A 22,774-nucleotide genomic window follows, 5' to 3' on the forward strand; every position below is an offset into this window, starting at 1 on the left:
ACCACTAGGCCCTCTTTTTGCTATAGACGGACTGTACCTATTTTTTATTTCGGTAATTTTTTTTTTGAAATCCTGCACAGAATTTTTAATGGCAACCTTGTTTTATTTTAATAATTCTTCAACAATGAATTTAGCCCAAAGAATTCCAAGGGTCGTTATTCTTCGCATATTTTTGGGCAAAAATTAGGGGAATATCTGTGTTCTTCAACCAATTGTAAGATGTGTCCTTTTTAGCAGATGTTGAGGCAAACAATAGGGGAAAGCCCAAATTCTTTGTTCGCCACCACAAGAGGCGCTGAAAACTGTTGCAGACGAGGTTCAAGTGATATTGGAAAGGGCTGCATGCTAGGTATCAGGCTCCCGTGAATAGCGTGGTAGTAGGACTAGGAGGCTGGAATTGGATCAGTAATTTGCATTATTTCTCACACTTTCGTGTGCAGGAGTTCGAAAAAATTCTTTGTTTCTAGAACGTGTTCACCATGCACGTTTTACAACTAGCTAGGCGAATATGGATCAAGTTTCTCGCGAATAGGTCTGCGTGGTGTCTGGTGTGTTTTAAATGCGAGATGTGCACAATAGAAGCTCTGACAGACCTGAAGGTTTTAGCTGAAGTAACATGAAATTATTTTACTCCTTTCTTTTAGTAAATTCAACACAACTTGATTGCTCTTTTTTTACACTAATTATTTTTATTTTTAGGGTTTCTGAGGGGACGTGAGTTGCTGATGTAACATCCTTGAAAACTGAAATGGTCTAAACTGTACAGTTGGAATAATGAACAAATTAGGAGTTTACGCAGAAGTATATGTTTAACGCTAAATGTTTTGAATGAAGATGTTGAACATTTTTTTATTTAGTTCATGGAAGGGGAGCGAGCCCATGACACACCATTTCACTGTGTTGATATTTATCATTTGACATGATATTCTTGTGACGTCGGACAGTAGCCATTCAAAGTTGTATTTTGTATAGGCAATTCACCTATTCATTTTTCGTACTTTTATTTGAGGTTTGAGCCTGCAATCATTAAAAAACTGGATGATTTCCTTTCTAGGTAGGGCAAAATCACTTTGTGTAATTCATTTTATTTACTTACTTTTATATTTCCCAGGTTGCATAGATTCTGTTACATGGGTAATAGCTAATCTGTTATTCAAGGCTATAATTGGATAGAGATTATAGCTAATGAACTGTGTTTAGCTGTTTGCTATACTGTGGGTTGTAAACATTTTCCATCCCCTAAAAGGTAATTCACAATGATAAACTAGTTACTGGAAATCTAATTGATATGGTTTGCAATTTGGTCTCAGATTTTAGTTTTGTTTTTTTCCACTTCCTTTTTACTCATAAGTCCTCTAGCTGATCGCTGACCTCCTCCTTCAGGCACTGCGTATTGTCGGTTTCACAGCCATATGCATATAAGGAACGTTGTGGCAAATATCAAAGGGGCCACCGTAGGTATACCAAAATTTTAAATAATTTTATTAATTTATTATCTTTATTAATTTTCACTTTGAGCGTAAGTTCGAATGTTATTCATGTTGTTGACAGCTTTCTGTTATAATCTCCCAACACCTTGGAATTCATCAACAACCTGATGTAGTCTTCTTGGTTATACGTCTGAAGGTCTGTACTTTGAGTATTAGAAACATCATAATGAATTAATAGCAAAATAACGTCAGTCAAAACATAAAGTATACCAATAGTAACGAGGTACCCTTTGCACTGAAGAACTTGAGCTCCGCATGTTAAGTTCATAGATGGCGTTGCGGCTGTTCGGTACCACATCGGCAGTAGGCTTCCGTATTTGGCAGGTTTAAAAGCGCCAATCTTTAAAAATCTCAATATACCAGAGCACTCTGGCGGGCGAAAACTGCGAAAGCAAACTGACGATTAGACAGCGCCATCTCTGGAACTTACCATGCCTATCTCAAATTATTTTGCAGGCGTTTCAACTTCTTGATACTTTATGGTGTATTGATCGATTATGACGATATTGAATATATTACGACATCTATTGAGGAAATATCTAAAAGCTGGGATAAAGTTCTAGAACTTTTGATTCATTGTTGCTATGCGTCTGGGAAGAAATTCTTGCTTTTTTTAGGGCAATTTGTGTGGTACGTGCACGTGTTTGCTATGGATAAATTCTTTCAGTAGAGGGTATTGGATACTGACGGTGCTTCTAGAGGTGGCACCATTAACTGGATTTCTCGAAGGATTGGTTTTAATCCACGTTTACAAAAAAAAAGATCAGTTGTAAACTCATGATTAGCAGAGCTCTTGTTAAGGTAATTTAGAATGTATATGTTGTAACTATTGAGATGCACTGAACATAAGCATTTGAAAGATTAAGATTGTAATACTTATGGTGATCTTAACATTCTGTTTTGCTCCTTCCTATGATAATTCTTCACTTCTACAGGTTACTTTTTGTTGATGAATTTTTGCCACAATAGAATCCACAAATTAATGTTGAAGTTGTTGTGAAATACGCAGCTGGCCCCTAGCAGATGAGTTCGTTGGAAATGCCGAGAGTAATTGAAAAAAAAAAAACAATTTTTGAAAATTGCTGTCTGAATTAAAATTCGCAAGGAGCAAAAACGAAGCTCTGGATTAATTGGATCGTAAACAAAGGTTCTCTAATTTCTTTCTAGTGTTATTACTTTCTGCTTTTTGAAAATGTGTGATCATGTGTTATTGGTCTAAAACTGAAAAGGAACTGGCTGTAACTACCATCAAACAAACTTAACAAGTTACATAGTGTACTAGATTTGCCTATTTAGATGCCAGGGGGTATCTGGCCCATTGGCGTCGGTGAAAGGAATCGAATTCGTTTTTGACCGAAAATGCGACGGATCTGTTTCGGTTTACTAATGAAGATTGCATTAAGTTAGAACAGAGTTGGTCTACATAGGAAAGTACACACTAGAACTATTGATACTTGAATCCTTGAATGAATTTTACTTTCTTCCGTTTTAGTTAACGCAAGAGATTTGGGAACAAGCGTTGCCGTACAGTTATGTTGTAACGTTTAAAAAACGCTTTTCATCCACTTTACTGGGAATGTCGGTAAGCGTAAATCAAATGATTCTGCCTTTATGGTAAAGTTTCTACCATGATGTAAAGTTGTATTAATATTCAGTAATTCCTTTATAATTTCAAGCAGAAAGAGTATATTTATATTATTTATTTATATTTAGAGTATACAGCCAAGCAAAGCAGTTACCTTAGCGGTAATGCCTGCTTTTTTTAGTGAATGAGTTAGCATAGGGATTAGGTTAGAAGTGACTTCAGCACAAAAATTGGTTTCCTGGCCACTTGTAAGCCATGACGGTAACAGTCTGAAAACAATTTACTTCTGGTTATTATGCTGTTTTTTTTATTGCTGAGAAAAACAAAAACAGAAAATAGTATGCGTTTATGTAAGAAATAACGAATTGGTATGTAATTAAGACTAATGATATGGTGCCTATTAATACGATGCAAGTTAAATATCTAAAATTGGATGGAAATGGTATGATTATTTGTTAATAGATGACGTCTAAATGGTAAGACTATTGGTTCATAGATGGCGTTGTAAATGGTAAGACTTTTTGCCCTGTATATCGTCGAAAATGGTAAGATTATTTGACCATAGATGGCGTGGGGACTGACCAGCTTATCCGCTCATAGATGGTGTTTGGAGTGGTTAATTCATTTTTCATAGATGGCGCTATTTGGTGTGGCGTTGGAGGTAATGGCATAATTGATTCAAAGATGCTGTTACAGGATTTGTTTCGTAATGTACATGTGAAGGAGAAGAAAGAATTAGGACAAATTCGTGAGTATCGCAATGAATCATGGGAAGCTCTGGTAGAACTTGGTCTTATACTAAATATCTTCTTTTGTCTAGTTTTATTATTGTCTTAATTTTTTAAATTCAGATAATGGATTACTTGGTCTAAAACTTCAGGAAATGGATACATTTTCAATAATGAATTTAAAACTTAAGCTGCTGTGATGGTACTGTCTGGCATTTCATAATATGATATCCATCTTCACAAGAGGTGCTCAGTTAAGTTTCGAGGTTCAGGAATAGGTCTGTGTGCTGTGTCTCAAGTGCTAGGTATGCAACAATAGGAGCCTGTTGGAGGATTGTTGGTTAAAACATGATGTACTATCAGTGTGTTTTAGTCATTTTTATTAGTAAAAGGGAATACAACTTAATTATTCGTTTTGTCTCTTTTAGGGTTTCCTGCATAAAACTTTGTTGCTAATGTAACATTACTGATACTTGCTAATCCGTCCAGCAGACGGAGCAAGAGGTATTTGATGTAGATATTTTAACTTGTCATTTTTGTTTGCGATGAGCTACATCCTTAAAAACAAAACAAAAAAATATGATTTCCTTTCTAGATTGGGCTGAATTACATTTCTGTTATTTTGTGACTGATAGATGGGCTGATACTGAATGATTTTTTTTTATTAATTAGTTTTCTTTCACTATTTTCCAGTAAAATTCCAGTCTGCATTGATTCTGCTGACAAATAGCTTATCTATTCTTCAATATTGCATTTGGATACAGAGCAAAGCTGATGAGATTCATTTAGCTGTTTACTATACTGTGAGTTATTAACATTTTCCTTTCAATATAATGGTAATTCACAGTGATAAACTAAAGTGCTGGAAACTAAAATTAATTTTCTTTACAATGTGGTATCAGGCTATGTATAGGGAGGATTGAAGAAATTAATATTTCATCAATATGAAAACAATCTTTCTAGAAGCAATATTTGAATTTATTTTTTTTTATTTTTTGTAATAGGACAAATTTAACCCTACGGGAAAAAATTGAACCGCTCAATGATGTCTCGAAAACAAAATTAGATCTTGAAGACCGCGTGAGGAAACTCGAAAGGAAATAAGCGTGGTTCAAAAAGATCGTGATCATTACCGTACGATTAATGAAATGTATGAAAATGAGATGTCACGAGTTGGAGGTATATGATTCATTAGCTAACATAAGACAAATCGCATTTGCCATTATCGAACTATTTTTATATTAAGGCTCAGCAACAGTTTCAATGGAGACCAAGCAAATCAATGAGTTGGAACGGCTTTTGGAGGAATATCGTGGATTAGTTTCAATAGTCGATACCACGCCGAAGGTTAACGAAGAAATTGTCACCAAATTGAACCAGGAAAAAGAACAATTGACGAAGGAAGTTGCTGAATTGAACCAGACAATCAAACATTTAAAGGCTCAATCAGAGATCGCCGAGTCGAAGGTACTAAATGCGCATGTTGTACCGATGCCAATCTTTCAAGGTTCTGTTCTCAATTAATTAGGGGATAGCTTTCGACGTCCGAATCCTCCACTTTACCAACAATCCGCTGGATAATGTTCGGCGCCAAACATTAGAGCAGCTTTCTCAGTTAGAAAAAGAGAACGAATCACTACGAGAGAGGGTTCGCTTGATGGAAGCAGATCAAACCCGAAATCCTACTCTTTTGGTTGGAGATCACTTTGAACAAGGATGTATTCCCGAACGTCTCAGAGGTAATCATTGTAGCTTTCAGCTAGGTTCTAAATATCTTCAAAAACTTTTTGAAAACAGATCTAGAAGAAAAACTCAAATCGAGTGAAATGAAGAACGAACGGGTGGAGGAAGTGTTCCGAAAATACTGCTCTGAATTCCGCCGAGGAATATTTGAACTTTTCGGTTATCAGGTGGATAATGACGAATGCGGCAATTTTAAACTCACATCTGTGTTTTCCAAGTCGAGAACGGATTATCTCTCTTTTAAAGTAATTTCGCCAATACAATTTTTAATTTTTCAAAATTCCTATTTGTTTGCTTTATTCCTTATTAGTACGTTGGCGACGGCCTGATGGTTATGGATAGTGCATATCTTCATACCATTTATGATTTAGTTCAGCTTCACATCAATAACCAAAAGTTCATCCCCATCTTCTTGTCTGCCCTCACAGTTGAGCTTTACCCTTGTCAGTCTATCAACTCATCTGCCTATCCATCAGTCTTGTTTACTCCAAGCTGAACTTAAAATTGGTAACAATATATTTTTTAAAAAGGTTTGTGGATGTGAAATAAATTGATTTTCCTTATAAATTAATTTCACGTCTTGCAGCTGGGTCAACGCGTCGAAGATCGTCTTCGGAAGAGCAAGGACATTAACTATGAATCTTCTCCATCCTATGACGACAGTCAGCCATTGATCCCTTCCAGCAACATCAGCAGCGGACACACGACTATCTTCTCCACACTACAAGTATGGCAATCCGTTTTACACAAAAAAAAAAAAAAAAAATTTCGCAAAAAAAAAAAAAATCACACTTTTTTCTTTTTTTCCGACACGTAGCCATCTACCGCTCAGACTCGTTATTACTGGCATAGGCAATTTCAGTCCATTGGATGCCATTCGCAGTTAGTTCAGTAGCGTGGACGGAGAATAACGCGTGGCTGGAGGAACAATTGAAAAATGGATAAGATAATACAACAAAAGGATGGTAAGTTTAAACATTATTATATTGGTTTTCAATTATTAATTATTGTTTATTAGATCAAATTATGAAGCTGCAGGCCCAATTATTGGAACAACACAAAATATTAGATAACAGCAAAGCTAAGGATGGTAAGGCCTAATAAGTAATGATTCTATTTATTTGCTTTTATTCATTTGTGTTTTGTAGCTCAAATTTTGAGTGTACAAGCTCAGCTAGGGGAAAAGAACAAATTAGAATGGAACAGTTTCCAAACAGTGAAGGAGGTTTTTCAAAACTCTTCTCTAACTGAACGTGAGGATGAGTTGGCGTTAGGCGAACACAGTCAGGTACCTAAACTTTTCAAATAAGAATTCAAAATAAGTATAGAATTTTAAAAAACAATTATTTATTGTTTAGTTATTCAGTCCACCACCTGACAGTGTGTTAAATTTAAATTCTGTTAGTGCTGTACTAAAAGAATCGTTAATAATAAGTCCTTGCAGCGAAGGAACTGAAGAATTGTGGGACCGTAGTTGGGCCGAAAATGGGTGTGGTACGGAAACCCAGAAATGGCATGAGTTCAACATAAAACATGGATTAGGTACTTTTCAGTTTTTTGTTTATTGAAAAAGTATTTTTAATGCTATTATTTTGCATTCAGAGAATTTTAGTGGGGGATCAAGTCAAGTCTGGAAGTGTTACAGGGTGGAAGAGTGAGCCTTCAGTTGAAAAACACTGAAAGTGCATTACCATTAAGATATGAGGTAAAGTAATAGAGTATGCAAATTGTCTAATGAGAAGTACCATCTTGTGTGAATGAATCCTGTGTAACAGCAATCCTTTATAGTTCTGTCACAGCTAGAAGCCTCAAATAATTCTGCTTCTCTTGCTAAAGAACAACTTGTCCTTTACGTTCAGAGTGTTGATGAAGCTGGGTATTTAAACGGCCCTAAAGATGTTTCACTTCACTGGCATTGCAGCGATGAACATCATACATGGACTCTTTAGGTATGAAAGGAATTTTCTTGAAAAATTTTTGAATTTATGATGAAGCTTTTCTCCTCCTTTTTGCCAACCATGTCTAATCTACAAAAAAAAAATTATCCAATAGGAAAGGATTTTTAGCATACTGGTAACACAACTATCAACAATGCAACATTCTACGGGTGTTATTTTATCATTCGAGAGCCTTATACAATGATTTTCATCTACAATTTGTATGGCCTTTCCCAAACTTCTGTCAGAAGTTGAATCTATGAGTCATGTAAGTCACATGAGCAACAATTGAGATGCTTAATGGTGTTGTTTTTCTTTTCTCAGTATAGGTTAATAGTAACATTGGATGTGAAAAAATTCTTGTTTGGGGCAAGACACTGAATAAATTGTAATGATTGGATGGATGACATGATATTTCTATACTTCATTCGGATTCCCGAGATGGTATTTGATATTAAAAAAATTGAAGTGCATATCTGGGCTCCCTTCCTTTCCGTAGCCCCGTTTCCCCTTGACTCGTAATAAGCCCGTAGGGGGTCATGCCCCTACTGTACGGTATATATAAAAACAACATATACCGAGGTTTGGAGGGCTCTGGCCGGAAAGGGGACGTGGGGTGCCGCTTAGTCCGATGATGTGTTCACGGAGGGTGACGTGGCTGCCCACAAATCCGAACTAAAGGTTAATCGCTCCTGTAAAAATGTTCCAAATCTTCAGCTCTTCTTCCGGCTTCTCTTAGCCAATCACCGGGTAATCTCCCCGGTGGGTCAACAAGGCAGTGTCTCCCCCTGCCTGGGTTGACGGCAACTTTTGAAAGGGCTATTGTGCCTTTTTAAAGTTGCAAAAATAATTGTAATGTGCCGAGAATTGTCAATAAATTTTTTTTTATAAAATGTTTTTTGCAAAATTTTTTTCTTTCATTGCCTGTGTTCGCTTTGTTCACACATTACATTTATCAACTTTTTTTTTTAGCTTGCTCAATTCATTTTTATGGTTTTTGCCACCGTTGTATCGTTTATCTGTAAGTATTCAATTATTATTTATTACACTAATACATGGATATTTTCTGAAGTAATTTTGTATTTGTATATTGTTTTACTGGCATGGGAATCGATCCCCAGACATTCAGCGTGCAACGCCGATGCTCTAACATTGAGCCACGAGATATATTTAAAATTATTATTATCGCATATCATATGTTATCGTCTAGGATGTTTATGCAGTCTTTTACAACTATATGGTTATCTTTCTTTTTCTTTCCTAAGGTCCATAGCTCTGTGGTAGAGCATTCAGCTGCGATAACTGTTACCCTGGGTTCAAACCTTAGTAGATGTATAAAAATCTATATCTAAATGTAGAAATAAATATTGTAGTATTGCATTACACTTTTATTCAAAGTGTAAATGCAAGTCCGCAAGTGACTAGAAAAAAGCCAACTTGACATTATATGATTCATGGCTCATTGGTAAAGCATCGGCGTGGTATGCCGAACATCCAGGGTTCGATCCCTGAATAATAAATGAATGCTTACAGATAAACGATAAACTAATGGAAACAATGCTTATCATCAAAGGTGGCATAAACAATGGTGAAATGAGCAAGCTAAATAAAAAAAAAGTTGATAAATGTAATGTGTGAACACAGACAATGAAAATAACAAATTTTGCAAAAAACATTTTATAAAAAAAAATTTATTGACAATTCTCTGCACATTACAATTATTTTTGCAACTTTAAAAAGGCACAATAGCCCTTTCAAAAGTTGCCGTCAACCCAGGCAGGGGGAGACACTGCCTTGTTGACCCACCGGGGAGATTACCCGGTGATTGGCTAAGAGAAGCCGGAAGAAGAGCTGAAGATTTGGAACATTTTTACAGGAGCGATTAACCTTTAGTTCGGATTTGTGGGCAGCCACGTCACCCTCCGTGAACACATCATCGGACTAAGCGGCACCCCACGTCCCCTTTCCGGCCAGAGCCCTCCAAACCTCGGTATACGTTGTTTTTATATATACCGTACAGTAGGGGCATGACCCCCTACGGGCTTATTATGAGTCAAGGGGAAACGGGGCTTCAGAAAAGAAGGGAGCCCAGATATGCACTTCAATTTTTTTAATATCAAATACCGTCTGGGGAATCCGAATTAAGTATAGCAATGTCATGTCATCCATCCAATCAATACAATTTATTCAGTGTCTTGCCCCAACCAAGAATCTTTTCAGATCCAATGTTACTATTAACCTATATTGAGAAAAGAAAAACAATACCATTAAACACATCAATTGTTGATCATGGAACTTACATGACTTATAGATTCAACTTCTGGTGGAAGCTTGGGAAAGGACATACAAATTGCAGATTAACTTCATTGTATAAGGCTCTTGAATGATAAACTAGCACCTGTAGAATGTTGCATTGTTGATAGTTGTGTTCCCAGTACATGAAAATCCTTTCCTATTGGTTAAATTTTTTTTTGGTAGATAAGACCTGGTTGGCAAAAAGGAGGAGAAATTCTTCGTCATAAATTCAAAATTATTTGAAGAAAAATCCTTTCATACCTAAAGAGTCCATGTATGATGTTCATCTCTGCAATAGCAGCAAAATTAAAACATCTTTAGGGCCATTTAAGTACCCAGTTTCCCCAACACTCTGAACGTAAAGGACAAGTTGTTCTTTAGACAGAGAAGCAGAATTATTTGAGGCTTCTAGCTGTGACAGAACTATAAAGGATTGCTGTTGTACTGGATTCATTAACACAAGATGTTACTTCTCATTAGGCAATTTGCATTACTCTATTAATTTACCTCACACCTTACGGTAATGCACTCTGTGTTTTTTCATCTGTAGGCTCACTCTTCCATCCTGTAACACTTCCAGACTTGATTTGATCCCCCGTTAAAATCTGTGAATGCAAAATAATAGCATGAAAAATACTTTTTCGATAGACAAAAAACCGAAAAGTAACTAATCAATGTTTCATGTTGAACTTGTGCCATTTCTGGGTTTCTGTACCACACCCATTTTCAGCCCAACTACGGTCCCACAATTCTTCAGTTCCTTCACTGCATGAGCTTATTACTAACGATTCTTTTAGTGCAGCACTAACAGAATTTAAATTTAACACACTGTCAGGTGGTGGACTGAATAACTAAGCAATAAATAATTTTTTTTTTAAATTTTTTACTTATTTTGAATTCTTATTTGAAAACTTTAGGTACCTGGCTGTGTTCGCCTAATGCCAACTCATCCTCACGTTCAGTTAGAGATGAGTTTTGAAAAACCTCCTTCACTTTTGGAAACTGTTCCATTCCAATTTGTTCTTTTCCCCTAGCTGAGCTTGAAGACTCAAAATTTGAGCTACAAAACACGAATGAATAAAAGCAAATAAATAGAATCATTACGTGTTAGGCCTACGATCCTTAGCTTTGTTATCTAATATTTTGTGTTGTTCCAATAACTGGGCCTGCAGCTTCATAATTTGATCTAATAAACAATAATTAATAATTGAAAACCAATATAATAATGTTTATACTTACCATTTTTTTGTTTTATTATCTTATCCATTTTTCAATTGTTCCTCCAGCCACGCGTTGTTCTCCAGCCACGCTACTCAATTAACTGCTAATGGGATACAATTAACTCAAATTGCTTACATGCATGTAATAACGAAACCGACTGATAGATGGCTACGGGTAGAAAAAAGAGAAAAAAGTGCGATTTTTTTTTTTTTTTCCGCCATTTTTTTAAAATTTTTTTATGTAAAACGGATTGCCATATTGCCATATTATGGCAATCCGTTTTACCCAAAATAAAAATAAAAAACATTGTTTTTTTTTCTGTTTTACACGTCAAATAATTCTGTGATGCATATTTTTCAAGACATCTAGTGGACAAGTGGCTAACTCCGATTCGTTTTCATAGCCACCACGTCAGCTATTCTGCCAAAATTTCTATCAGCTGTTTCATTTCGCGTGGCGTCGGATTTAGGATGGAAGCATGAAATGAACGTCTTCCTTCTCGAAATTTTACCGTCGATTTCGCCGTGCCTAGACCTGGATTTTGTGGGTTGAATCTGTGCTAAAAGGTAAGAGTAATTTCATTAACGGTATTATGGCAGCTATTCATTCGTAAACTATTGTGTAACACATTCTAAATTATTCAAAAGAGGAACATTGCTTAACTTAGCCAGCACGTTTTTGATCTCCATTAGTCAAATACACCGCTTCGGTGCATGGCTTGATTTAACCCAGTTTTTCATTTCTGTTAGGCAACTACACATTTGACACCAAAGGTGTTACTTGCAGCAGGCAGTTCTTAACAATCTGTTCTCTTCTCTGGATCCTAGTCTGTGCAACCTGGATCTCTTAGATCCAAAATTTCTCAGATCCAGATTCCATAAGGTACTCGTAGGCTATCTTACAATTTATGGTTTAGTTTTTAACTGTACTTCTAGATTTTTGGGAGATACCTGGTGTGACGTGGTGGCAACAGAGTCATTTGCCAGAAAGGAAAGCTGTTGATGTTCCATTATCAGTGTAAATGAAAAACTTCCAGTATCATTGTTGCATTGTTGGATTACTTACTCATTCAAGAAACGGAGAAAGATTCAAGATGAATTTGGTCATTTCTTTTTTCCTAAGTGGCTAGTCAAGTCTCTCTAGTCACATTGTCACATTGTGCTGGTCACTGAAAACTTGGGTTTACATACCTTCTTTGCCAATTGTGTTTTGAGATTCTTAGTTTTTTTTGTAGTTGACAGTAAATTTGAACAAAGAAAGAAAATTCGTAGCAATTTTTGTTTGCTATGGCTAGACTTTAAGTCAAACAAGTTGATAGAAAAAATAAGCTAAGTTTATCTTTTGACTTTTAATAAGTCATCTACCTTAAAAATGAAGTACACAAAACAAATATATAAATTTTAAATTGTTTTTATTGTCCCACCTCCACCCTTCAATTCCACCACTATTTTAGATGACATAATATATATACATACAAATACATACATAAGTACATATATACACTTAACTAAATTAACCTGTTGGCTGCCACGCCATGTAACTCGTACGTTGCTTAAGCTACGGTCGCTACATGTCGGGTCCGAAGGATCCCCGACCAAGGTGGGGCTTGTCCGAAGACAAGCCCGGGCTGGCACGGTGAAAGAGTCCATTCTGGGAATGCACACCCCAGGATATCTCTCACCGTGCCGACAAAGAGAAGTCCCTACTGGTGCATTGCCTAGCGCCTAATGGCATAAAGCCATTAGGCGCAATGGCGACTGTTCCCCCCATGGCCATGAGGAGAACAGCGCCCAAGTCCCTACAACTACCAAAAAAAATAGGAGCAAACGGCGTGGCAGCCAACAGGTTAACTTATACACTAGAATGCAAAACAAAACAAAACAATACCAAGGCGAATCCCCTAGATGGCGATGAGATGATGGCGATGAGATAACGGCGATGGAGGCGGCGATGGCGAAGGCGGCGATGGCGATGGAGACGGCGATGGCGAAGACGGCGATGGCGATGGAGACGGCGATGGCGAAGACGGCGATGGCGATGGAGACGGCGATGGCGAAGACGGCGATGGCGATGGAGACGGCGATGGCGAAGACGGCGATGGCGATGGAGACGGCGAAGAGGGAGACGGCGAAGGAGACGGCGATGGAGACGGCGATGGAGACGGCGATGGAGACGGCGATGGAGACGGCGATGGAGACGGCGATGGAGACGGCGATGGAGACGGCGATGGAGACGGCGATGGAGACGGCGAAGGAGACGGCGATGGAGACGGCGATGGAGACGGCGAAGGAGACGGCGATGGAGACGGCGATGGAGACGGCGATGGAGACGGCGATGGAGACGGCGATGGAGACGGCGATGGCGATGAGGCGACTATCAGGATTTTCTTTTTATTGACCCTATGTAAATGTAACAGATGTAAAGGAATTAGATAAAAGAACAACAAATGAATTTAATAAAAGAGATCTAAGTATATTTATGGTTCACCGGGACTTTAAAAATGATACAAGTAAATAACGAAAACTAGCTCGATCAGTTTCCCAGGATTACTGGGACCATAATATGAACAGACTGAAGACAGGGAATGTTACTTCTGTAAAATAGTTTTTCATTCAAAAGAAATCCTTTGCTAAATGGTTATCAAACATTCCATATGTTCAATCTTCTTCAAAAAGAGCTTGTCACAATCAGTTGTCATAAAGCGTTGTTAGTTGAACGTAGATTCAAAAAGTTCAAACAAACAAATATTTAGTACAACAAAAGTCATGATATTGAATACAAACTGCAAAAAGATTAATAATCCATTTAGTTTATATTATTACGATACAGATGAAAAAGGCTGATAAGTTAAATACTGATAGCTCAGCTAGTGTGATCGTTATTGAAACAGTTAAGCCAATCCGTTAACCTCTACTTACAATTCTATGTAAGAGACTCACTGCCAAGTAATACTCAACAATTTGCCAACAATATTTCTGTTATGCTCTGAAGAAGAACTTAAAGATATTTTACGCTACAAAAATCATACGGCTGATTTTCCAAAGCACCAGCTGAGCATCGACTTCTGTGTTCAACTTATCATTGCTGGTTTACATAAAACGCTTCCATCTTCCTAATTCTAACAATAAAGCAAAATAAAAATGCCTGAATAAAAATAATGATCGTATATTACTTACTCATTGATGTAGACGCACAAAACAGGGGGAAAACTAAAAAAAACAACAGGGCAAAAATGTTTGCATTGTGACATGGCTAATGGCGGACATGACAGACGACGGTAGCGTTCAATCTGTCGGGTTTTAATGCGAAGCAACCGAGGTTTTAAATCTTCATACGATAACCATTCTCGAATTTTAAATATACCCCCAGTGATTGATTAGATTTTTAATTCAAGGTTCCTTAGTGTTTATATGCAAATTTCCGATGTTAACGAAGTAGTGTTATAAGTATGTGCAACTCGCGCGATCAACCAATAATGAAATAGCAAAACAAACACAAAAAAGCCGCTAACCCAATTCATGTATGATCAAAATGTTTAAAATGTTTGGAATATTAATGTTCATTTTTTACTTTTTGCCAAGTTGAAAAAAAAAAAAATACCGGAAGTGATCGGAAGTAGCCTATATCTCCAGAAATACTAGGCTCACAACAAAACGAATATGATTTTCGTGATCCTCGTGAAATTTAAGGTATGTCTGACCTATTTTGACCTGTTTTTGGCCAAAAGTCCAATTTGGCCAAAATCGCGATTTTTCCTGAACTATAGTTCAGGGAAATTTGCGATTTTTGACGATTTTCGGGTATTTTCTACTGACACATGGATTCGACCCCAAATTTCACGAGGATTACGAAAATGCCGGTCTTTTTTTGTTCAGACCAATAGATAGTGTGTTATTAAGCATTTTCAAACCGAATCTTAAACCGGAAGTTGAAATTTCGAAAATTTAAAAAGTGAACTATGTTCTTCTTTACAAGGTCTAGAAGATCTGCGCAGTTTCAAACGTTAACTATAGTAAATTAACATAACATGGTCTTTTAAAGTTGTTGAAGTTCAGGTTTCAGGTATGACTCATCACTTTAAAAGCATCAACCACTTTAAAGCAATACCACACACATAATGATCCAGGCAAATATTTCAAAACCCTCACCTTTATTTGATATCCATCAGAATTAATTAGCTTCACACGATTACACTCAAGTTTACATTATTATTAAATAAAAACCTACAGCACAAGCACAATTCTGATACAACTTTTCGTAACAATGATTTGGGACATCTGGCGGCCGTAGTTAGACTTTGTAAAGCCAGATTCGTGAATATGTCAATAGCCTTCTCGTCGTTTGCATAAGATAATTTTTGTACCAAATAACATTAGAATCCAATAGATTCGTCCAATAAATCGGCGAAATGTTACGATGGCACTCGCAAGATAGAAAATGAAGTTCTAGCAATTGCAAGTGGATTTTTCATTCTAGATAGTTGGCCCAAAGCTGGTATAGCAACCATGTCCCAGCTTTGAAAGAATACTACTTGTATGCAGTGGCACAGGCTGCGCGTAACTACTATAGGCAAATTTAGAATATGTTGATTTGAATGTAGACAATGATGCATAACTATGTCAGCTACAATTACCACTTTTTAAACATTTACACCCACCTGACAGATGAAATCCTCTGGTGCAGAATAACTCCTTCGTTTTTCTTGTCTGCCAGATTTTCCTTTTCACAGTATATCTCTGTGGAATGAGTGAATGGTTTCTTGTGGGAGGCCTTTCCAGTCACCCTACTTTGTCATTTTACACAGTGCTAACTATAAGAGATGTTCAAAGTTGAATTCAACCAACATAACATAATAACTAACTGATATACATTCCCACTATTGGTTTAAGGTAACCTTTCCTTTGCTAACCATTTTTTTTCCCAAATAAACAGCTCTATGCCTTATGTCCCAATATTTCAATGCCCAGTTCATTCCTCATCATCATTATTCTGGTCACTGTAAAAAAAAAAATATTTCATATCACACTTACAAAAACATATCATGCTTGTACTTATTAATGTGTGTACACCATTACAATAAGCTGAATTTAGAGCGTCACGCAATCGATGTTGTAAACGGGTTGGCTGTACGGCAAGCACTATGTATTCTCTCGCAGTAGCTTTTTTTTTATACTAAAGAAGAAAATTTGGTTCTAGGGGCAAAAAAAAAAAGATAAAAAAGATAACACCAAGAAGTTAAACAGTAGAAACTATTAACTTACCAATCATTCAAGCACAATATTTTACAACTTTAGAAAGAGAGGATTCAATTTCTGCACACTAATCAAATTGGAAGAGTCGTTATGTTTTTGAAGAAGCCCATACCTTGATTTAGGATAATTCACTTTCATTATCCCCCCATTATTCTCGAAGGAAGCTTTCCCAGGTAGAACTTTGTTCAACCCTTGCTGGTAATTTCAGTGATCAATTCCTTGAAGTCAATGGGAATATTGTTAATACTTTTTTACCATGAAATTTTAATGGAAGCCATTAAGGGGTAGAAATCCAGTAGGTCATATCAGTTCCAATGCACTATTATCATGAAGTTCTTTTCCCTGCATAAATTTTATCCACAGCAAATGGCTCTAAATCTAATATGCCTATATTAAACACATACCACAAGAATGGGCTGCAAACAACACCGCATGGCACACACAACACATATCCTATACAACCTGCAGAAAGAAATTCATATGGACCTTATGAAATCACTGATACCTACTAACTCATTTGCGATATACAAAATTTGATACCATTTTCTGCTGACTTGTTTAAAACGTGCATGGCGGTAAACTCGAAAGTTTTTACGACAAAGAAATTCCAGAACAGCACTAGACGAAGCAGATGTAACTATGATGGCAACTAATGGTAATTTGAGTTTCGTCTGTTTGCCGCCACTGAAAGCTATGACATAATAAAACAAAAGCATCACTGAGATTTCTTTTGCATAATTTTTGTTTTGAATGAATTCATACAACACTAAGATCCTTGAATGGGCTGATTTTACCTGGCATACACGGTTATAACAGAAGTTGCAGATGTCGTAGCCTTAACCTTTTTATACGATGTTACAATTTAAAGTTATGGCCGGTTTACTTATAGGTTCCCAAAAAACAACGTTTAGAGAAACAGTTGGCTGCCATCTATTAACTAGCCTCCAACATGCTGCCATCTAGTAACGTCATAGTACGCAACTACTTTAAAGTTGTTTCCGAATTTGTTAACAGCTATTTCAGATATTTGTTTTATACAATTGAACTTGGCGTTCCAGAATAATCTCTGCTGGCGAACAACATTATTTGCGCCCACAACTCTTACGCCCAGCTGCATGTGCCCACACCAAGCATTCTGTGGGCTTCACTTCTAAAACACACTCAGCGATGAAAACAAACAGAAGCACCATTAGATTTTCTTAATTTTCCATTGGAATATGACATTTAACAGAAACTTTTGAACAAGCTTTCACCGCTCCCACATAGTCAGCAAGTAAATAGTGGCACAGCAACGTCATCTTGTTTTCCAACTAACAACCGAAAAATTAATTAAAATTTTGCTTTTTTGAGACAGGAACTGCACCGATATGAACTCTTTAAACACTTTTAGAGCGTGAGCTTTATACATACACTATAAAGTTAAGAATGAATTCCAGGAAACCAAATTCCAAAAATGAACTTAAGAATTTTGCACAATTGATATGTTCCAATATTTAAAAAATAAGTTATGGTTACTTTAAAATTTTAAGTACCCTCAATTAATCAATAACAAACGAGATGCCAACGCCTTTGGAGCCTAATCCGAAAATTAACAGCAGCTGCAGGAGATCAGTAGGTTAGGCTTTGAACGCCATACCATCTATCGGGCTCCATGTGCAGTTGGCAACCACCCCATCAACCGTACTCGAGGTCACATTCCGCCATCAACCAGACTTGGGGTCATGTTCATATATTAACTCTATCCAATCATTCCCAAAGTTCTATGTTGCATCCATCTGTACATAACTTTCTTATTAACCTCAGCACCATTTCCTCCTTCGATTCGTAGTAACTATTATGTAGCTAGACCCTTACTTAAATGTTTAAGCAGCTACTTCTGAATGCTGAAATGAAGTGAAAATGGCAAACGAAGCTATTATCAGGATACATCTTTCCAAATGAGGTAGCAGATGGACATCAAGCTGGAATGAATTGTAAAAGACCTTATTCTACTTTAACATTAATACGAGGGTCTGCAATAAACAAAGAGATGCCTAGTCATACCTTACTTTAACTGAGTTGCAATGACTTATTCCTGAACACTAAAATATGAAACCTGGTTTTGAACAAAAAGAAAAGTATTATTAATGAACAAAGTTGAAAAATTATCCATTGAACCTACTATACTACTACTATCAAGATTCCATGTTTTGCCACTTCACTGCCCGCTACCTGTAATAGCGCCTAGTCCCGAAACAGTGAAAAAGAATCTTTAATTAAGGGATGGTATTGTTGCACAAAATATTTCACAGACAACCTTTTAGGTAATACAATGAATCAATTCAATTCTAGACATCTGATTGTCTATGGGTAACATTGCTTCATACACTTCAGATAGCGCTTCCAATTGTTTATCTCGATAACGAGGATCCTCTACGTGAAAGCAGCATGATGCAAACCTGAAGTCCCACATCCACCTCAGTTAAAAACTAAAACTTCACTAGCACACCAGGGTTTGAAGAATGCGATGAGCACTCGGGTCACGGCTGTAGAAACCTGTGGAACTGCACGTGTTACGGTCCAATCCTCTTATACCCAAATGGAAAGTATTCAAGTAAAAACTTCTATGCAATTACCTGATATGGCCAAGTAGTATGCCAGTACACAGACGCTCCAGGAGGCTGGGATGTACTGTCATGAGGCAATCCAGTACTAACCGCCATCTAGCGGGTTGATTTTCAACAGCTAACCGCCAGCTAGAGGTTTGAATTTCAACAGCAAAACCACCATCTAGCGAACAGATTTCCAACGTCAACAAACACCTTCTAGCGGATGGATTTTCAACACTAGGAATCGTCGTCTGTTAAGTTGATTTATCGCCATCTAGCGGATGGATTTCGAATCGCAGCACCGACATCTAGGGGGCGTTCCAACCACACAAACGCCATCTAGTGTGATTATTTTTATCCACTACATAGCCATCTAGTGTAGTTCTCATCCACAAGAAATCCATCTATAATCGCGATTCCCATCCACAGCAGCCTGGTTTGCTATAACCAGCACACCATTTAGTTAGTGGGTCTCGTCGGCGTCAATTCATTAACATACGGAAGTCTAAATTTCAAATACCGTTTGAGCTGACTATGTACCAATACTGATATAATACCAAATCATTGAGAGGTTTGTTCATATTCGGGTGCGACATCTAAAGTTGCAAACTCTTGATGAAATGGACACCCTAATTATTATACTCTTCCTTCAGCAAAGAAAAATATGAGTGTTTTTTAATACTTCAATAATTGCTAGAAATAAACTAAGTAGAAAGCTGGTGGCTTTAACTAGAAACGCCATACCTTGTGTAAAAGAGTGCACACGGTATCCCATCCATGGTGCCAACAAATGCTATTTCCAGCACAACCAGAAACTTTGAAAATTTTCTTGCCCAAATTGCTGATCACTTTTTTAACACCAACATTTATAACCTTTTACATTTCTGTAATAACATATATAAAAAAGATAATTACAATTGTATCACCCTTTGACATCAATACCTGTTCAACCTAGGCAGGTTAGATGAAATATCCAAATTGCATCAATGGCAATAATTTTCCACTTCAAATTCCAAAAGAGCATTTAAATACAAATTTTAAATGCTGATTGTCTTTGAGTGCCAGAACATTACCTAAAATAAGAGGACCACACTGTCAAAACAATTGTAATTGGTGTAACTAAGAAGCAAAATGAAAGAATTGAACTAACTTCAATCTTTACCCTTCTCAGAAAAGTTGCATTCGTCATTGTCTTTTAGCAACTTCGGCTTTCGAATGTTCTAAAGCTTTTCGAACAAATTGCGATACCCCATTTTCGCTGCATACGTGTGCAGTTGTAAATTTTCAATTTCTGGTACTGTTAACGGTTTTTTGGCCTGCCTTGAAATCTTATCGTTGACGTTCTAAGCACGGGTCAAAGAAATATGAAATGGTGATGAGCACGAGTGTGGCGTAGGTTTAAAGATGTGTCTGAACCCCTTAGCTCTGAACACGTTGCCGGCAACTTGGAACTAAGGTACTGTAACGTACCAGTGAGTCAGTGACGTGAATTTAACTCCTGGTATACTGGCATTTAGCAATGTTGCATTTTAATGGAACGAAAAAACTTAAGCAAACAAATTAAATACTTTTAAACTACTTTTTTTAGTCGATACTATGAATTAGATGAGTCACCACTCACCAGCTCACCACGTCACCACGTCACCATCACCATTCACTGATTAAAAAATATTTCGGTGTGGCAATGTTGCCTATGTTGATTGCCAATTTTAATACTGCTGCTCTATTCCTTTTAATCTTTTTCGTACCACACGAAGAAATATAATTTCTTAATTTATCGCACGAAACACTTTTTTGAATGGTTGCTTTAGTCTTTTTATTTTAGTTTCAGAAAAACGAAAAATATACAATGATGGCAATCGAAATTTCAACGACAACAAAATGTCGAATAGAAATCGGAGTCGACACAGTCCAATAGTTGGCGGAAAACTGCGTCGTCCAAAATTCACATACTTATATGCAATGAATAGCCCTAGATTAAACCTAGCCACTTGTATATAACTTGTAATTCAATATTCATAACCAAACGGGTTGAGACACAAAGTGATTCGGGCTTTTCCGCCCCCAGGGCCACAATACAGAGGTATAAACACGAACCCAAACGACAATGTAATGCATTTACAACCAAGGTGTCTCAGTCAAAAACTAACTTGACGTCCTCATTCAACATCAGGCAAATGCAAAAGATGCTATATGGCACCACTGAGCAAAACACAGAAATGTTTCCGAGAAAAATGTTTGAGCATTCTCTAACAGTCATTGTCCCTGCTTAATACTCTAAGAAGAGACTCGGCTTTTACACTCTCCCCTTGATCAATTCAAATTCAGTCAGGAATTTGGTTGCTGTGGTCTAGTAGCTCTTAGGCTCTTGTCACAACATTTGTTCAAGTTGTCCACTCTCTATACGAACAGTTCGAACTGAGAATCAACGAACCAGGTGATGAAGCCCAACGGATTACAAAAGCCTTCACAAAAGGCAAGCATAGCAACAACCAGACATCGGCAAGAAGAATGCAGACCATAGCCGCTACACAGGGAAAGTTGCCGTCCATTACACTATAGGAAGAACTACAAGAATACACCACTCAATCAATGTGTAGCCTACCACATCTTTAGCATCTGTCTCGTGCAGTCACTTGTTCGAGGAAACCGTTAAAAAAAAAAACGAAAACCGACGGTGGCATTCAAGTGGGTGCAGACAATGAAAAAAATATTCGAGCACTTGAAAATTAAAGTCGTTGGCCACTGGCCAAGTACAACATTCGATCACTTTCAACCCATATTCTTAATACGAAATGTTTTCAGGATCAATAGGTTGTTTCTTTTTTTAGGCCATCACTAAATCGCATAGACACACACACACACACACACAAAAAGGGAGAACAAACGGACACATTTTTCGGATCGCTAATCGCCGTGTGAATGGCTCGTCGAGTTTGAATTGGGTGTGACACGCGCGACTCGTGCCCTGTCCATCTGCATCAATAACATTCCGGATGGGCATCCACACCAGATTCAACACGCACATTTTTTTTTCTTTTTTGTATGGCCAACAAAATGGCCTCTGCCCGAATCCTGAGTTGATGGTACATAACCGAAGAATACAATAGCCCCAGTAACTCTCTCGCTAGGCTCTGTGTAGATACAAGTTCCATACATAGTGCGGAACTAAATATCGGATTAAATCTTTGTGTGTCTACCGGACGGTCGGAGGTAAAGGGAGGGGGGGGGGGGAGAAATGAGAGGATCTATTATATAGACTCAATTGAAAAGCGATGTACTGTATATATATAGAGAGAAGTATATAGAAATAGGAAGGGATAATTAATTCCGGTAGAGAGCCGGAAAAGAGAAAAGTAGCAAGGGGCTGCTCTATAGAGTTTTCTTCATATGTATACGTAACTTTGTCCTTCCCTCCCCACTCTCTCTCTAGCATTTGTATTGTGTCTGTGTGTCGGTGTGTTCCTGTGCTGGTCTGGAGCAGTCGAATCATTATACGGATGATTAAACATGGCGTACGGTTATAACGAGACACGCCATCAGTGCCGGTTAAGTCTTGCACATCACAACAGCCCGTCTCCGTATATACATGGCTGTGCCTACTAACTTAATCATCTCGATTTCACGAGTCCATCACATAATGAACAAGTCTTTTGTAGTGTACGTAACGGACTAGTATGAGTAGCATAATGATTTCCGGGGAACTGCTGTTTTATTTTATTTTTTTTCAATGTTTCCTCATTTGCTGAGCTTGAAACGAGAAAATGCGTGCATTAAATTCAATCGGGGAATCTGTTTGCGATTTTGTGGCATCCCAACATGCAACAGGGCATATCACTTTTACAGGTGTAACGATAGATGCAAATTCGTGGCGACTTATTTTCGTGTATGATGGTAAAATGGTGGAATGGATCAACTGATTCGCAACACAACTG

At 37.4% G+C, this 22,774-nt stretch overlaps 1 protein-coding gene and 4 long non-coding RNA genes across 9 annotated transcripts; 4 read left to right on the forward strand and 1 right to left on the reverse strand.

Moving 5' to 3' along the window:
- Positions 1 to 367: 367 nt before the first annotated feature.
- LOC130694862 (uncharacterized) lies at positions 368 to 2,014 on the forward strand. Of its 3 annotated transcripts, XR_009002166.2 has the most exons (6): positions 368 to 611; positions 700 to 801; positions 858 to 1,054; positions 1,112 to 1,246; positions 1,311 to 1,458; positions 1,552 to 2,014. It is a non-coding gene; the product is annotated as an uncharacterized LOC130694862 (long non-coding RNA). The 3 variants fall into 3 exon arrangements; XR_009002164.2 differs by having other exon boundaries at positions 1,311 to 2,014; XR_009002165.2 differs by having other exon boundaries at positions 1,352 to 2,014.
- A 2,223-nt stretch (positions 2,015 to 4,237) lies between these two features.
- On the forward strand, positions 4,238 to 6,246 carry LOC130694850 (mitotic spindle assembly checkpoint protein MAD1-like). The gene is made up of 8 exons (XM_057517953.2): positions 4,238 to 4,307; positions 4,497 to 4,606; positions 4,808 to 4,982; positions 5,050 to 5,270; positions 5,332 to 5,542; positions 5,601 to 5,791; positions 5,857 to 6,053; positions 6,133 to 6,246. The coding sequence occupies exons 3-7, from the start codon at positions 4,952 to 4,954 to the stop codon at positions 6,040 to 6,042; spliced, it is 840 nt and encodes a 279-aa protein (XP_057373936.1). The 5' UTR covers positions 4,238 to 4,307; positions 4,497 to 4,606; positions 4,808 to 4,951; the 3' UTR covers positions 6,043 to 6,053; positions 6,133 to 6,246.
- A 341-nt stretch (positions 6,247 to 6,587) lies between these two features.
- LOC130694858 (uncharacterized) lies at positions 6,588 to 7,082 on the forward strand. The gene is made up of 3 exons (XR_009420939.1): positions 6,588 to 6,636; positions 6,695 to 6,834; positions 6,905 to 7,082. It is a non-coding gene; the product is annotated as an uncharacterized LOC130694858 (long non-coding RNA).
- Positions 7,083 to 11,456: 4,374 nt separating this feature from the next.
- Positions 11,457 to 12,207, forward strand: LOC130694864 (uncharacterized). Its single transcript, XR_009002175.1, has 3 exons — positions 11,457 to 11,565; positions 11,749 to 11,881; positions 11,935 to 12,207. It is a non-coding gene; the product is annotated as an uncharacterized LOC130694864 (long non-coding RNA).
- Positions 12,208 to 15,871: 3,664 nt separating this feature from the next.
- Positions 15,872 to 19,925, reverse strand: LOC130694863 (uncharacterized). 3 transcript variants are annotated; one of them, XR_009420847.1, is made up of 9 exons: positions 19,782 to 19,925; positions 19,584 to 19,723; positions 19,360 to 19,486; positions 18,867 to 19,280; positions 18,548 to 18,786; positions 18,413 to 18,474; positions 18,295 to 18,346; positions 16,051 to 16,158; positions 15,872 to 15,995 (listed from the first exon to the last, which is right to left on the reverse strand). It is a non-coding gene; the product is annotated as an uncharacterized LOC130694863 (long non-coding RNA). The 3 variants fall into 3 exon arrangements; XR_009002168.2 differs by having other exon boundaries at positions 18,413 to 18,786; XR_009002169.2 differs by having other exon boundaries at positions 18,413 to 18,794.
- Between the last annotated feature and the right edge of the window lie 2,849 nt (positions 19,926 to 22,774).

Source organism: Daphnia carinata, chromosome 4, assembly GCF_022539665.2.
Source record: "Daphnia carinata strain CSIRO-1 chromosome 4, CSIRO_AGI_Dcar_HiC_V3, whole genome shotgun sequence".
In the NCBI taxonomy this organism is placed as follows: Eukaryota; Metazoa; Arthropoda; class Branchiopoda; order Diplostraca; family Daphniidae; genus Daphnia; species Daphnia carinata.